This window comes from Salmo trutta, chromosome 18 (genome assembly GCF_901001165.1).
Source record: "Salmo trutta chromosome 18, fSalTru1.1, whole genome shotgun sequence".
Lineage (NCBI taxonomy): Eukaryota > Metazoa > Chordata > Actinopteri > Salmoniformes > Salmonidae > Salmo > Salmo trutta.
In genome coordinates this window covers 34,989,629-35,004,346 of record NC_042974.1, presented here as the reverse complement: position 1 = coordinate 35,004,346, position 14,718 = coordinate 34,989,629, and the positions used below count along the sequence as shown (strand labels likewise).

Here is a 14,718-nt window from a genome sequence, read left to right as displayed (position 1 = left end):
TAACTACTTACTACTTTTTAGCTACTTTGCAACTACTTAGCATGTTAGCCAACCCTTCCCCTAACCTTAACTCTTTAACCTAACTCCTAACCTTAACCCCTAACCCTAAACCCTAGCCTAGCTAATGTTAGCCACCTAGCTAACAGCATTGGAATTCATAACATATATGTTTTGCAATTTTGTAACATATCATATGAATTGTAATTCGTAAAATATGATACAAAATGGATGATGGACATCCACACATGAATACATAGCATACAAAACGTAACATATGCTATTTCGAGTGTCCCGGATTTACATTTACTATGTCACATCTACCCCTGAGTCCAGGTGTACATTTCACATGTGACACTACCTGTATTAAATTTAGAGTTTACATGTTAACACAACTTTTTCATGTGAGAAAAAAATACATGTTTTCACCTTTCACCTTAAATTTGCGGTTTCACAAGTTGAATTGCAAGTACATGTGAAAATCGATCACATGTGAAAAACAAATTTGCAGTTTCACATGTAGGATAACTACACATGTGAAAATCTAACTTTCACATGTGGAATTGAAAATTCACGTGGTGGTGAAATAGTGTTATTCTCCTCACATGTGAACAAGTGGTGTTAACATGTTGCAGTAGCAATGTTTCCACATATGGAATTGCAATTCTGTAATGCCATTCTGTAAAATGGCAACTTAGCCTACCTGAGTATAATAAATCAGGTGTGTTAAAAAATAATAATGAATTTTTTCTGAGCCATCCATTTGGAGTGTATTGCTGCAGGCGCTCGCCTCTCTTCTTAATACATTGGTCAATGACCTACAGTATAGAAGAAGCCCAGTGAAAAGAACAGAGAAGCTAGCACTCCGTAACTCAAGTTAACTTTTTGTAAATTTAGTGCCCTATTTGTTTTTATATCGCATTGTCTGTAAACGTTAAAAGTACACTGAAAACTTCCAAAATATACAGCTAAAAACAACAATGCAATGTCAAAAAAGTTGGGTGTGTTTATCAATTTACTTGATTTTGCTAACTGTTACTTTGGACAAAATCAAAACGTCAATATTATTTTTAATGCTTTTTGCAAAAAAATTTGAAATGACATCTCAATTTGAACAAATTACGAATTAGCGAATAATCATGATTAATCAAAGCAAATCCTGTGATAAACTTGATCACATTTTTGATCCGTTGGATAGCTCTAGTTGACATTAAAATGTGAAAATGCACATGTGAAAGTGGTCATGTAATGAGGTAGCCCGCCTGTGACTTCAAAATTGTCCCTCTTTGTCGAAGGGTCAAGACGTTGGCTCTCCCGGGCTCTAATCCCGGCAGTTACAAAAGCACACGTGAAATTTATAATAAATATCACGTGATATATTGGTTAACCACATGTATCTGAGTCATGTGAAACTTCACGTGTTTGAAAACCACGTCTGTTTTTCCCGCATTACATTTTTCACGTGATTTGTTCACGTGTAAAATGTATGTGAAATGTCACACGTTCGAAAACCATGTGTCTTACCAGTCAACATTTCACGTAGCATTACATTTTTCAAGTGATTTGTTCACACGTGCAAAAACCATACGTGTTCTTTTGCATGTATTCTATTCACGTGATTTTTTTCATGTGTTTTTTTTTAAAGGGAAAACTCATAACAATAGTATAATTAGCAAGTTTAATCATTACGGACATGAATGGATAATGATAATTATTGCTAAATGTTGTGATTTATAAATCTCTCCTTTCGTCTCTTGACCCATCCTCTCTCATCTCAGATCATGTTACTGACCGACCCGGAGGTGGAGAGCAGCCTGATCATTAGTCTTGATGAGGGCGCATCCTATCAGAGGTACCAATTAGCCTTCAACATCCTCAGCCTTCTCTTCCACCCCGAGCAGGAGGACTGGATCCTGGCTTACGGCCATGACCAGAAGGTAAAGAGAATCCGGTCAATTATAAGTGAGGAGGGGGGAGAAAACACACACAACTTGATTGAGGCAAGGGTCTTGTTAATTCTATTGAGTCTATTGAGCTTATTGGCTTTAACAAGATGTTTACTTCAACCGTAGCTGTGTGCTCCACACTTCTGCCTGCTCTTTCATTAGCATCATTGTCTCCCAGTGGGGAAAGCACCTCCCACCTCTTAGTAGCCGACACATCAATGTGCTATGTTCAGAGTAATGGACTTCACATCAAGAGACATCTGTCACCCAAGCCATGACGACTGTGGCCAAAGTCTAGACATCTCACCACATGTTCTTCCAAACAGGCCACACGGTCTGGCTTGAGAGTCCAAACTAGAGATGTGTTAGTTAATGTCCCAAACAGGAGACTGAGACCACACTTATTATTCTCAAGGAGAACCCAACTGTTTGTTTAACTCAACACAACAGAGATCAAACTCTTTCCTCCCATCCTGCTATTGAAAGACTTGATTATGAGAGAGAGTGCAGTCAAAGGCCGAGAAGTAAGATAAATGGTGAGGGGGAGGGATGAGATGCTTTATTGAGAGCCATCAATATGGCTGAAATGAAGAAGCTGGGGAGGTTATCCCTGAGTTTACTCCATATCTTTATGTTAATATAAATGTGTGATTGTTTTCCTCTCTGTATGGTTTCCTTCTTCTGTTTCTGCTTTTATATTAATTATTTTACTGTGCAATAGTATTGTACAAAACAATTGTATTGTACAACAATTCCCTATGTGCGATGTGCTCTCAGATTAAGTAAAAGTGTTATCATATGAGTTGGGCTGAGAGCTGAAAAGACTTTTGAGAGCTTGGATAACAACCCTACTCTGCTGAAAGAGGGAGGTCAATAGCATAATGCAAAGGGATTATACTGATGGTTAAGTACTATTTTCAAGCCTGCTTTAAAGATTCAGCTGTACAGCACTCATAACAAAAACAATCAAAGTGCTCTGAAGTGCAGTGCAAAAAGTAAAAAAAAAAAGTAATATAATTGAAATGTTGTATGACCCTCCATGAGACATAGATGACAGTCCCTAAAATGGAGGGAGAGAATTCTCCAGGTCTAAAGTTTCCTTCGTTTGAACTCTTAGTTTTAACTCTGGAATAAAATGTTATTCTTTCTCTTCTGATTTTTTTAAACTATAGGATGTTCTTTTCTTGCAGCTCTACGTCTCTGTTGAATTTGGAAGAAGATGGCACCTCGTGCATGAGAGTGTAGTCCCCAACAGATTTTACTGGTGAGAGTAAAAATCTTTCTATCATCATTGGACACATACTTCAAGTCTCTGTAATACAATATTCATACAAAGTGCCACTCTTTCCTCTACTGACAGCATTTTGAACTGATAACCCATCACAATCGACACAATTAATTTAATCTCAAGAAGTACCTGCTAGTACCTGATTTGAACTCAATAGATGGCATATACAGTGGCTTGTGAAAGTATTCACCCCCCTTGGCATTTTTACTATTTTATTGCCTTACAACCTGGAGTTAAAATACATTTTTTGGGGGTTTGTATCATTTGATTTACACAACATGCCTACCACTTTGAAGATCCAAAATATGTTTAATTATGAAAGAAACAAGAAATAAGACAAAAAAAACAGAAACTTGAGGGTGCATAACTTTGTAGCGTCACCATGTACTTTGTAGAGTCACCTTTTGCAGCAATTACAGCTGCAAGTCTCTTGGGGTATGTTTCTATGAGCTTGGCACATCTAGCCACTGGGATTTTTGCCCATTCTTCAAGGCAAAACTGCTCCAGCTCCTTCAAGTTGGATGGGTTCTGCTGGTGTACAGCAATATTTAAGTCATACTACAGATTCTCAATTGGATTGAGGTCTGGGCTTTGATTAGGCCAGTCCAAGACATATTTAAATGTTTCCCCTTAAACCACTCGAGTATTGCTTTAGCAGTATGCTTAGGGTCATTGTCGTGCTGGAAGGTGAACCTCCGTGCCAGTCTCAAATCTCTGGAAGACTGAAACAGGTTTCCCCTCCAGAATTTTCCTGTATTTAGCGCAATCTATCATTCCTTCAATTCTGACAAGTTTCCCAGTCCCTGCCGATGGAAAACATCCCCACAGCATGATGCTGCCACCACCATGCTTCACTGTGGGGATGGTGTTCTCGGGGTGATGAGCGGTGTTGGGTTTGCACCAGACATATTGTTTTCCTTGATGGCCAAAAAGCTCAATTTTAGTGTCATCTGACCAGAGTACCTTCTTCCATATGTTTGGGGAGTCTCCCACATGCCTTTTGTCGAACACCAAACGTGTTTGCTTATTTTTGTCTTTAAGCAATGGCTTTTTTTTCTGGCCACTTTTCCGTAAAGCCCAGCTCTGTGGAGTGTACGGCTTAAATTGGTCCTATGGACAGATACTCCAATCTCCACTGTGGAGCTTTGCAGCTCCTTCAGGGTTATCTTTGGTCTCTTTGTTGCCTCTCTGATTAAGGCCCTCCTTACCTGGTACGTGAGTTCTGGTGGGCGGCCCTCTCTTGGCAGGTTTGTTGTGGTGCCATATTCTTTCCATTTTTTAATAATGGATTTAATGGTGCTCCGTGGGATGTTCAAAGTTTCAGATATTTTTTTATAATCCAACCCTGATCTGTACTTGTCCAAAACGTTGTCCCTGATCTGTTTGGAGAGCTCCTTGGTCTTCATGGTGCCGCTTGCTTGGTGGTGCCCCTTGCTTAGTGGTGTTGCGGACTCTGGGGCCTTTCAGAACAGGTGTACAAAATACATTTTAACTCAGTTTTTCACAATACCTGACATTTGATCTAAGTAAAAATTCCCTGTTTTAGGTCAGTTAGGATCACCACTTTATTTTAAGAATGTGAAATGTCAGAATAATAGTTGAGAGAATGATTTATTTAGATTTATTTCCCAGTGGGTCAGAAGTTTACATACACTCAATTAGTATTTGTCACGGTTGTTGGGATAGGCGGACCAAGGCGCAGCGTGATTCGAGTTCCACATCTTGTATTAGTGAAACTTAAACAAAACAATAAACAAACAACGACCATGAAATAACAGAGCGCACATCAGCACTCAACAAAACAATATCCCACAACCCAGGTGGGAACAATGGAGAACTTAAGTATGATCCCCAATTAGAGACAACAAACATCAGCTGCCTCTAATTGGGAACCATATCAAGAGCACCAACATAGATATGAAAAGACGCCGAGTCACGCCCTGACCTACAACACCATGGAGAACCAAGGGCTCTCAATGGTCAGGGCGTGACAGTATTTGGTAGCATTGTCTTTAAATTGTTTAAACTCTCTTGGCTAGGTGGGATGTTTGCGTCCCACCCTAGTCAACAGATACAGAACTCCTTTATGCAATCGCAGTGTCCGATTTTAAAATTGCTTTTCGGTGAAAGCACATTTTGCAATATTCTGAGTAGATAGCCCGGCCATCACAGGCTAGCTATTTTGACACCCACCAAGTTTGGCACTCACCAAACTCAGATTTACAATAAGAAAAATTGGATTACCTTTGCTGTTCTTCGTCAGAATGCACTCCCAGGACTTCTACTTAAACAACAAATGTTGGTTTGGTTCCAAATAATTTTACATTTACATTTAAGTAATTTAGCAGACGCTCTTATCCAGAGCGACTTACAAATTGGTGCATTCACCTTATATGATATCCAGTGGAACAACCAATCCATAGTTATATCCAAATAGCGGCGTTTTGTTCGTGCGTTCAAGACACTATCTGAAGGGTAAAGAAGGGTGATGCGCCCGGCGCGTTTCGTGACAAAAAATGTCAAAATATTCCATTACCGTACTTCGAAGCATGTCAAACGCTGTTTAAAATCAATTTTTATGCTATTTTTCTCGTAAAAAAGCGATAATATTCCGACTGGGAGTCGTTGTTTTCGTTCAAAGACAGAGAAAGTAAAATGGACTCTTCATGTGCATGCGCGCACCCGTCTCATTGTTCTCAGATCGACCACTTACCAAATGCGCTACTGTTTTTCAGCCAGAGACTGGAGAGTCATCATTCAACGTTCTGGTGCCTTCTGAGAGCCTATGGGAGCCTTAGAAAATGTCACGTTACAGCAGAGATCCTTTGTTTTGGATAGAGATGACAAAGAAGGCCAAGAAATGGTCAGAGAGGGCGCTTCCTGTTTGGAATCTTCTCAGGTTTGGCCTGCCATATGAGTTCTGTTATACTCACAGACACCATTCAAACAGTTTTAGAAACTTTAGGGTGTTTCCTATCCAAATCAAACAATTATATGCATATTCTAGTTACTGGGCAGGAGTAGTACCCAGATTGAATCGGGTACATTTTTTATCCGGCTGTGCAAATACTGCCCCCTATCCCCAACAGGTTAACTTTGGTCAAATGTTTCGGGTAGCCATCTACAAGCTTCCCACAGTAAATTGGGTGAATTTTGTCCCATTCCTCCTGACAGAGCTGGTGTAACTGAGTCAGGTTTGTAGGCCTCCTTGCTCGCACACTTTTTCAGTTCTTCCCACAACTTTTATATATGACTGCGGTCAGGGCTTTGTGATGGCCACTCCAATACCTTGACTTTGTTGTTCTTAAGCCATTTTGCCACGACCTTGGAATTATGCTTGGGGTCATTGTCCATTTGGAAGACCTATTTGCGACCAAGCTTTAATTTCCTGACTGATGTCTTGAGATGTTGCTTCAATCAATCCACATAATTTTCATTCCTCATGATGCCATCTATTTTGTGAAGTGCACCAGTCCCTCCTGCAGCAAAGCACCCCCACAACATGATGCTGCCACCCCCGTGCTTCACGGTTGGGATGGTGTTCTTCGGCTTGCAAGCCTCCACCTTTTTCCTCCAAAGATAATGATGGTCATTATCGACAAACAGTTCTATTTTTGTTTCATCAGACCAGAGGACATTTCTCCAATAAGTATTATCTTTGTCCCCATGTGCAGTTGCAAACCATAGTCTGGCTTTTTTATGGCGGTTTTGTAGCAGTAGCTTCTTCCTTGCTGAGCGGCCTTTCAGGTTATATCAATATAGGACTCGTTTTACTGTGGTTATAGATACTTTTGTACCTGTTTCCTCCAGCATCTTCACAAAGTCCTTTGCTGTTGTTCTGGGATTGATTTGCATTTTTCGCACCAAAGTACGTTCATCTCTAGGAGACAGAATGCGTTTCCTTCCTGAGCGGTATGACGACTGTGTGGTCCAATGGTGTTTATACTTGCGTACTATTGTTTGTACTGATAAACGTGGTACCTTCAGGCATTTGGAAATTGCTCCCAAGGATGAACCAGACCTGTGGACGTCTACAATTTATTTTCTGGGGTCTTGGCTGATTTCTTTTGATTTTCCCATGATGTCAAGCAAAGAGGCACTGAGTTTGATGGTAGGCCTTGAAATACATCCATGGGTACACCTCCAATTGACTCAAATGATGCCAATTAACCTATCAGAAGCTTCTAAAGCCATTACATCATTTTCTGGAATTTTCGAAGCTGTTTAAAGGCACAGTCAACTTAGTGTATGTAAACTTCTGATCCACTGGAATTGTGATACAGTGAATTATATGTGAAATAATCTGTCTGTAAACAATTGTTCGAAAAATGTCTTGTGAAATGCACAAAGTAGATGTCCTAACCGACTTGCCAAAACTGCAGTTTGTTAAAAAGAACTTTGTAGATTGGTTGAAAAACAAGTTTTAATGACTCCAACCTAACTGTATGTAAACTTCCGTCTTCAACTGTATATATCCTGAAATCATGTGACACTTGGATTGCACACAGGTGGACTTTATTTAACTAATTATGTGACTTCTTAAGGTAATTGGTTGCACCAGATCTTATTTAGGGGCTTCATAGCAGTGGGGGTGAATACATATGAACACACCACTTTTCGTTTTTTTATTTTCCTTAGAAATTTTTTAAACACATTATTTTTTTCATTTCACTTCACCGATTTGGACTATTTTGTGTATGTCCATTACATGAAATCCAAATTAAAATCTATTTAAATTACAGGTTATAATGCAACAAAATAGGAAAAACACCAAGGGGGATGAATACTTTTGCAAGGCACTGTAGTAGATACAAGTATGGTCCTGATGAACACATGAATAATTTAAATAGATTTTTGTACACTCTTTTTTCAAGTTCCAACTGTTGTGCTTAAGAAATGTTGTATTTAGTACTGGTCTCCGATCTACATTATTTGCAAGACATGCGGTAACTTAATGCAGTAGTGCCTGTTGCAAGATAATTATAATATTAATGTGTTTTTGCTAAACATAATCATTTTATTTTACAAGGAAGCAAGGGAGAACAATACTTTTTGGGTGATCAGGTAGCTTTTAATGTTTTGATAAATAATACCATTAGGACAACATCATCTCTTAAAGTGGATAACTCAATTAGAATACCTTAATTTGTTCATATTTCACATTTACTAATATTGGGACTAAAATTAGACAAAAACTTACTTCACAAACTTTGTCACTTGCGAACAAATGATGATGAATTTCTTTTTAGCCCAAATCAGGAGCAAAAGAAAAATGCAGTGGAAGCAATGTACCATCAAGTTAAAGCCCTTACTGGCCTCTTGTTCTAAACAGTTAATATATTTGCCCTAAGATTTCCTGGTGGAGATGATACTACAGTAGAGCTGGATGCAATATTGAGTAATACATTAGTTTCTTAATTAGTCATATAATGAATTCATACTAGTTTACAATTACTTATCAACCTGTGGTAACATTGGTAACATATTTACAGTATGTGTGTGTTGTGTATGGAGGTACAGTATATTTACAGGTTGTGCGTATAGACGGGTTGGTTGTTTAGCAACAATACTTACTGTACACGTGCTCAACTAGGGTGAAAAACGGTGTTGGCTTAGATTGTTGACATGTTTTAACTATATTTAGTCTCCAAATGTTTGTTGAAAACGTAAATACATTTGCACAATGAGCACTTGTTGTCTCTCAAATACATTGTTACAGTTGTTGGTTAGCTAGCTAGCAAATTTGATCCATGTTAGCATTGAAATGAAATCACTCAAAACAAGACATTGTATCAAGAACACGATAAAACTAGCTGAAACGATTCCCCACATGGCAGCTTTTTATATTGTTGCTAGCTATCTGACCGTTCAGAATCATAACAAAGCACGGAGCACACATAACAAAGCAAGGACAAAATACAGGTAATATTTTCAGTTCATTTACACTTAAACTGCAGTATGTGGAGCAGCAAAATATTTTATGTTACAGTAGCCTCAACTTGGCAGAGTTACACCATCAACCTGATAACGAGCAGCATAGCTCACACAATGCAGGCATGTAGTCCATACATTCCAGAGTGATAGAAGAACATATAAGGAGCCTATTTAAGAACATGTGGCTGCTGTTCTCCAATAGAAGATGAAGTATTTGACAGAAAGTCCATTAAAAAAAGATGGAGCAGAAAGACAATTACAGAGTGCTGAGGGAAGCAAGATGGGCCCTTTTTTATTATGTCTCAGACGCTGACACACTATGGAATGTGAGGAGAAACCCATCTTCTTCCACACTTAGCTGCTATTAATGCAACAAGTGGTCACACTTGTCACTCCGCACTTAACCACTGCCTCCCAGTCGTGGCTCTTTTGAAAGAGCATGAAATGGCTCCGAGGCACCTTGCCCTTGAATTACCACACAGGCCCAGTGATTGATGGGGCCATGTTTGTGGGAAATGTTTGTTGTCATTGTTGTATTTTCAAAGAGAAAGGGATCAACGTTTCATGCAGCTAGGTTCCCTATTATAATTGAATTTAATCAAAATGGAAATCACAAACATTGTCTTCCTTCAAATGTTTTCCAACATGACTTTGTCCTCTCTAGAAACCTGATGTTTTAATAGTTCGATTGAAGAATGGGGTTGACATTTGTAAATGAGTATCTCTGGCCACTCACTTGTTTTATGACTTTGCGAAGCACTGTCACAGGATCCTTTTGGAATAGATGAGAACAAACAGAATGATTATTCATGTTTCCCATACAGTTTGACATCAGCGTGCCTTTCTTCATCTTGTTAAACAGATTATTTATTTAATCACAAGGCACACCTACAGTATACTCTTCAATTAACATATCATATCTGGATCATGAGATAAATTCACACATCATTGACAAATGTTCAAATCATGAACTAACTGATACTACTACAAATCCACAAATACTTACCATATGATGCACATATCATAATTGGATAGATGTTTTGCTATGTTCGTCAGTTGTCTCTCCTGTCCCCACAGGTCAAAATTGGGTTTGGACAAAGAGCCAGGAATGATTCACTTGGAGACCAGTGTTTCTGACAGACGTGAGTCATCATCACATGTAGGACATCATATTTGAGGACTTTATTATAGGGATTCTTGGGATCATTTTCACACACAAGTGATGTTTTCTATCTGCTAAACAGCCTATACAGCAGGGTTCCCCAACTGGCAGCCAACAGGGCAGACTTGCAGTCTACAAATAATTTATTTTATTCCGGCCCCCCGACTATCCGCTCAAGAAAAAAAACTGCCTGAGGCTTAATCTAGTTGATGATCCCTGCTTTACAAGGTGCTGGCCTATGTTGACTCCAATGCTTCCCACAGTTGTGACAAGTTGGCTGGATGTCCTTTGGGTGGTGGACCATTCTTGATTCACACGGGAAACTGTTGAGCATGGAAAACCCAGCAGCGTTGCAGTTCTTGACACACTCAAACCGGTGCGCCTGGCACATACTGCCATACCCGTTCAAAGGCACTTTTGTCTTGCCCATTCACCCTCTGAATGGCACACATAAACAATCCATGTCTCAACTGTCTCAAGGCTTAACCTGTCTCCTCCCCTTCATCTACACCGATTGAAGTGGATTGAACAAGTGACATCAATAAGGGATCATAGCTTTTGCTTGGATTCACCTGGTCAGTTTATGTCATAGAAAGAGCAGGTGTTCTTCTAGTACAGTACATTAGAACGCAGAAGGTGCCATTTCTAAATTGGGTAGTGCATCATCAATTCCTCTCGTCATGTTAGTCATTGCATACCTTAGAGAGCTATTTATAATTTCTAAGAAATGTCCAGATCAACTAGCCCATGTCAGCTAATGCTTTTTTATTTAGGTTTTTTAGCCCATAGATATTGTTGTAATTTTTTTCTCACTCAAATATCACATGAATACACATTAAACATAGCAACATTTATAGAATTGCAAGAACATTTGCTTTAAAACGGCAAAATGTTCTTTGCACCCCATAACAAAATGTGTAGAATTGCAGGAAATAAGCTTAAACTGCAAAATTCTCCCCACCAACAAGAGGGGTATGAACAGTTTGTGTCATGAACAGGGGTTGTGTCCATAGAGATAGACATGGCCCGTGCGCACGCAGGGGGGGCGCGGGATGTTCCCGAATGCTGGAAGGGGGTGGGAAGGGGGGGCCCGAGTGAAAAGGTTTGTGAACCCCTGATGTAAGGGGCAATTGGTCAGACTGGGCTCTTAAGTTGGACGGAGTGTTGAGAACGTCTGTTCCTTAAGGGCTCCAGTGTTAATGTCTTGTCCCTGAGGAGAATGGCTCATTTGGCTGTAGCTAACACGCAGGGACACTCATTCCATCTCTGTTAATAGTGGAAATAGAAATTGGCTTTCCTGCTTTTCTGCTTTTTACTATCAATGCAATTAATGTTAGACTCAATGAAATAGTCCCGAAGCACTTTTCTCCTGTTACATTGTGTCAATTATTTACTGTCTGTTATAGGGTCCCAGTATATAACATGTAAGCTGCAGAACTGCTCAGAGGCCAACAAAGGCAGGCCTTTCCCTGGATTTATCAGCCCCGATTCCCTGGTCGTTCAGGACCTGTATGTTTTCATTCAGGTGGGAATTCTGAATGTTTCTGTCATAATAAAAATGCACTAAAACTGTTCATCTTAATGTACAGTAAACTTGTAGGTATTAATGACCATAAACCAAGAGAGAATGGTATAAAAACATACAACTAAGACTATTGCATAATTAGTCTGTCAGCCCAATTTACAGTGATTCATTGTAATGATTTTGCTCTAAATGAAATAAAAATTGCTTGGTTTCTCTAGGTACCAATGGGTGGCCGGCTTGTCCATTATGTGTCTTACAAAAGAAATGCTTTCTTCCCAATGAAGCTACCTAAGTACATATTACCAAAGGTGGGTTGGAAATATTACGTTGAGTATTACTACTATCCTGTTATGAATCCAGTGAAAAACTGTTTTGATATTATAACACTTCTAAAAAATATATGTTCTTGCTTTTCCTGCTATTCTAAGGCCAACTTTAATAAAATAAACATACAAATATTGAATAGAAAGTATATATATAGACAGTATATTTAAATAAATATTTCAAGAATGTATTAAAGCTTTCACAGAGGAATCCCAACACAGAACAGATGTACAAACACCATACTAACAATGGAATAGTTGTACAGTTTCGTACAGAATTACCCCACTGGATACAGACATCAGTTCAACGTCTAGTTTTGACTAACATTTTATTGAGTTGTCAGATAACGTGAATTCAATGTGAAATCAAAAGAAATGTGAACCATGTCATTAGATTTAGGTTAAAAGTTAGGTAAAAAAAAAAAGACGAACATTCCCCAAATGTTTTTACTTAAATTACTTTTTGAAAATCCAGTCAGTTTTCCACATTGATTCAACAGCGTCACATTGATTTATTTTTTATGATATGGAAAAAGCGTTGATTCAACCAGTTTGTGCCCAGTGGGACCTCTGCAGCCCTGAAACGAAATTAGGTTTTGTATTGGATTATATTGTATGATATAGTATCCTAACTCATAATTCCTTAACCAGGACTTGCAGATAATCAGCACAGATGATAACCAGGTGGTAGCAGCAGTGCAGGACTGGCACCAGAATGACTCCTACAACCTGTACATGTCAGAGGCCCGAGGACTCTTCTTCACTCTGGCCCTGGAGAACATAGTGAGCAGTGGGGGACCAGAGGGCAACATCATGATAGACCTCTATGAGGTATGTAGCAATGGCTTAGTTAAACTGCCATCCCTGTTTGTATGCACACTACCACTTCTGCCAAGAGGTCTCAACCAGATGGTAGTGGAGTGTACTTGCCCTGTAAGAGCTGGAGGTCTTGTTGAAGCCCTGATCCTGGCTGTTCCTCCTCATTTCCTACGTTATGAACTTAAGCAAACACATACATTAGTCATGATGAACTGCAATATCCAAGTATGCAGCGTTGTTAGAAACCTGGATTAGCATCTATTCACTCATACAGTATCAGATCCTTATGATCTGTATTTAGGAAGTATAGAGCTTTGTTAGCCATTAACTAGCACGTCCATGTGTAACAATGGTGATATAACTTTATAAGTTACTGTATGTAGCATTCGTAAATTAGCAAAGTTGGCAGGTCTACACACATTCATTATTAACTTCTATTATAACAATCTTAGCTACTGTAGAACCTGCACCAGAGTGGGCTCCACAGGTCCCATAATGGTGTGAGGAAAAAAATATTATAGGGCCCATAGTTTTTCCTTATCTGATAACCTAACCAGGTGAAATTCCAGACTTTATACGGTATGACGTGATTAATCTGTTGTTAAAAGTTTTAATATGAGCTATGATGGGACCAGAGTTTTTCTAATCAAGTCACATGGTTTAAAAAAACTCCTGGAAAACTCCTGGCCTTGGGGAGGATGAAAGCCTGTCAAACTGCAGAAACCTTGTACTTGTTCAAATTAATTATATTTAAAAAAAAGGACTAGGGGGGTTTCCTATACACAGACACAGAGAAAGGAACAATTGGATAAAACTCATAGTGCTGAGCTTGCTTTATGCAGGTTTGCATTGAGTAGTCCTGCCCTATGCAACTGTATTAGGCCTAAATCAAAAGTCTATGTCAGCGATTGTGTTTATTGAATATTTTGGATTGAAAAAGTATCGGTAACCTACTCAGCACAAGTTCGAATATCAACACATTTTTATCCCATTCACATTTTTTTCACAAACAAATGGTATTTCTTTATTATTTAAGGTACTATTTAGATACAGAATAGCGCTGCGATGAATAGCTGCTGTTTTACGGGCTCCTGACCAATTCTGCTATTTTTTGCACTGATCTTAACTTCTTTTGTACATAATGTTTCCACCATGACCGAAAAGAGGTTCTGGACATCAGAACAGCAATCATTAACCTCAATTTGGAGGAAGATTTCTACTTCAACGAGTCGCCGGCACGGGACCTACTGCTCACCCTAGACCAGGTCCTATTCCCAGAGACTCAGAAAAGGAAGAGACGATGTAAGAGTGGCTGACATGCGGGCACCCTGATGAAACTACGACGGCAAATAAATAATTTGCCTCTACGCTCTGTTCTATTGGTGAACGTACAAAAATTGGACGAGCTCCGTTCGAGACTAGCCTGTAAACGGGACCTGAAGAACTGTTATATCCAATGTTCCTCTGAGTCGTGGCTGAACAAGAGCATGTATAATATACATCTAGCTGGTTTTTCTTAACATCATCTGGTGTGAGATCTCTAATATTAAGTCTGGCGGTTCTGCTCGCCTGAGTGAAAATGCCTCATGATAAACTTTAGGTTAATAAATAATACTATTTACCAAGAGAGTTTTTATCTATATATTTTATAGCTGTCTATTTACCACCACAAACCGATGCTGGCACTAAGATCAACAAGCTGTATAGGGCCTTAAGCAAACAAG

The 14,718-nt window shown here is 39.1% G+C and overlaps 1 protein-coding gene across 1 annotated transcript in view; it reads left to right on the top strand.

Moving 5' to 3' along the window:
- Positions 1 to 11,980: 11,980 nt before the first annotated feature.
- LOC115153227 (VPS10 domain-containing receptor SorCS1-like) overlaps positions 11,981 to 14,718 on the top strand; it is a 58,295-nt gene continuing 55,557 nt past the window's right edge. Inside the window, exons 1-2 of the mRNA XM_029698440.1 lie at positions 11,981 to 12,160; positions 12,827 to 13,006. Of these exons, the coding sequence (XP_029554300.1) occupies positions 12,077 to 12,160; positions 12,827 to 13,006 (264 nt within the window). The 5' untranslated portion in view covers positions 11,981 to 12,076. The remainder of the gene's footprint in view (positions 12,161 to 12,826; positions 13,007 to 14,718) is intronic.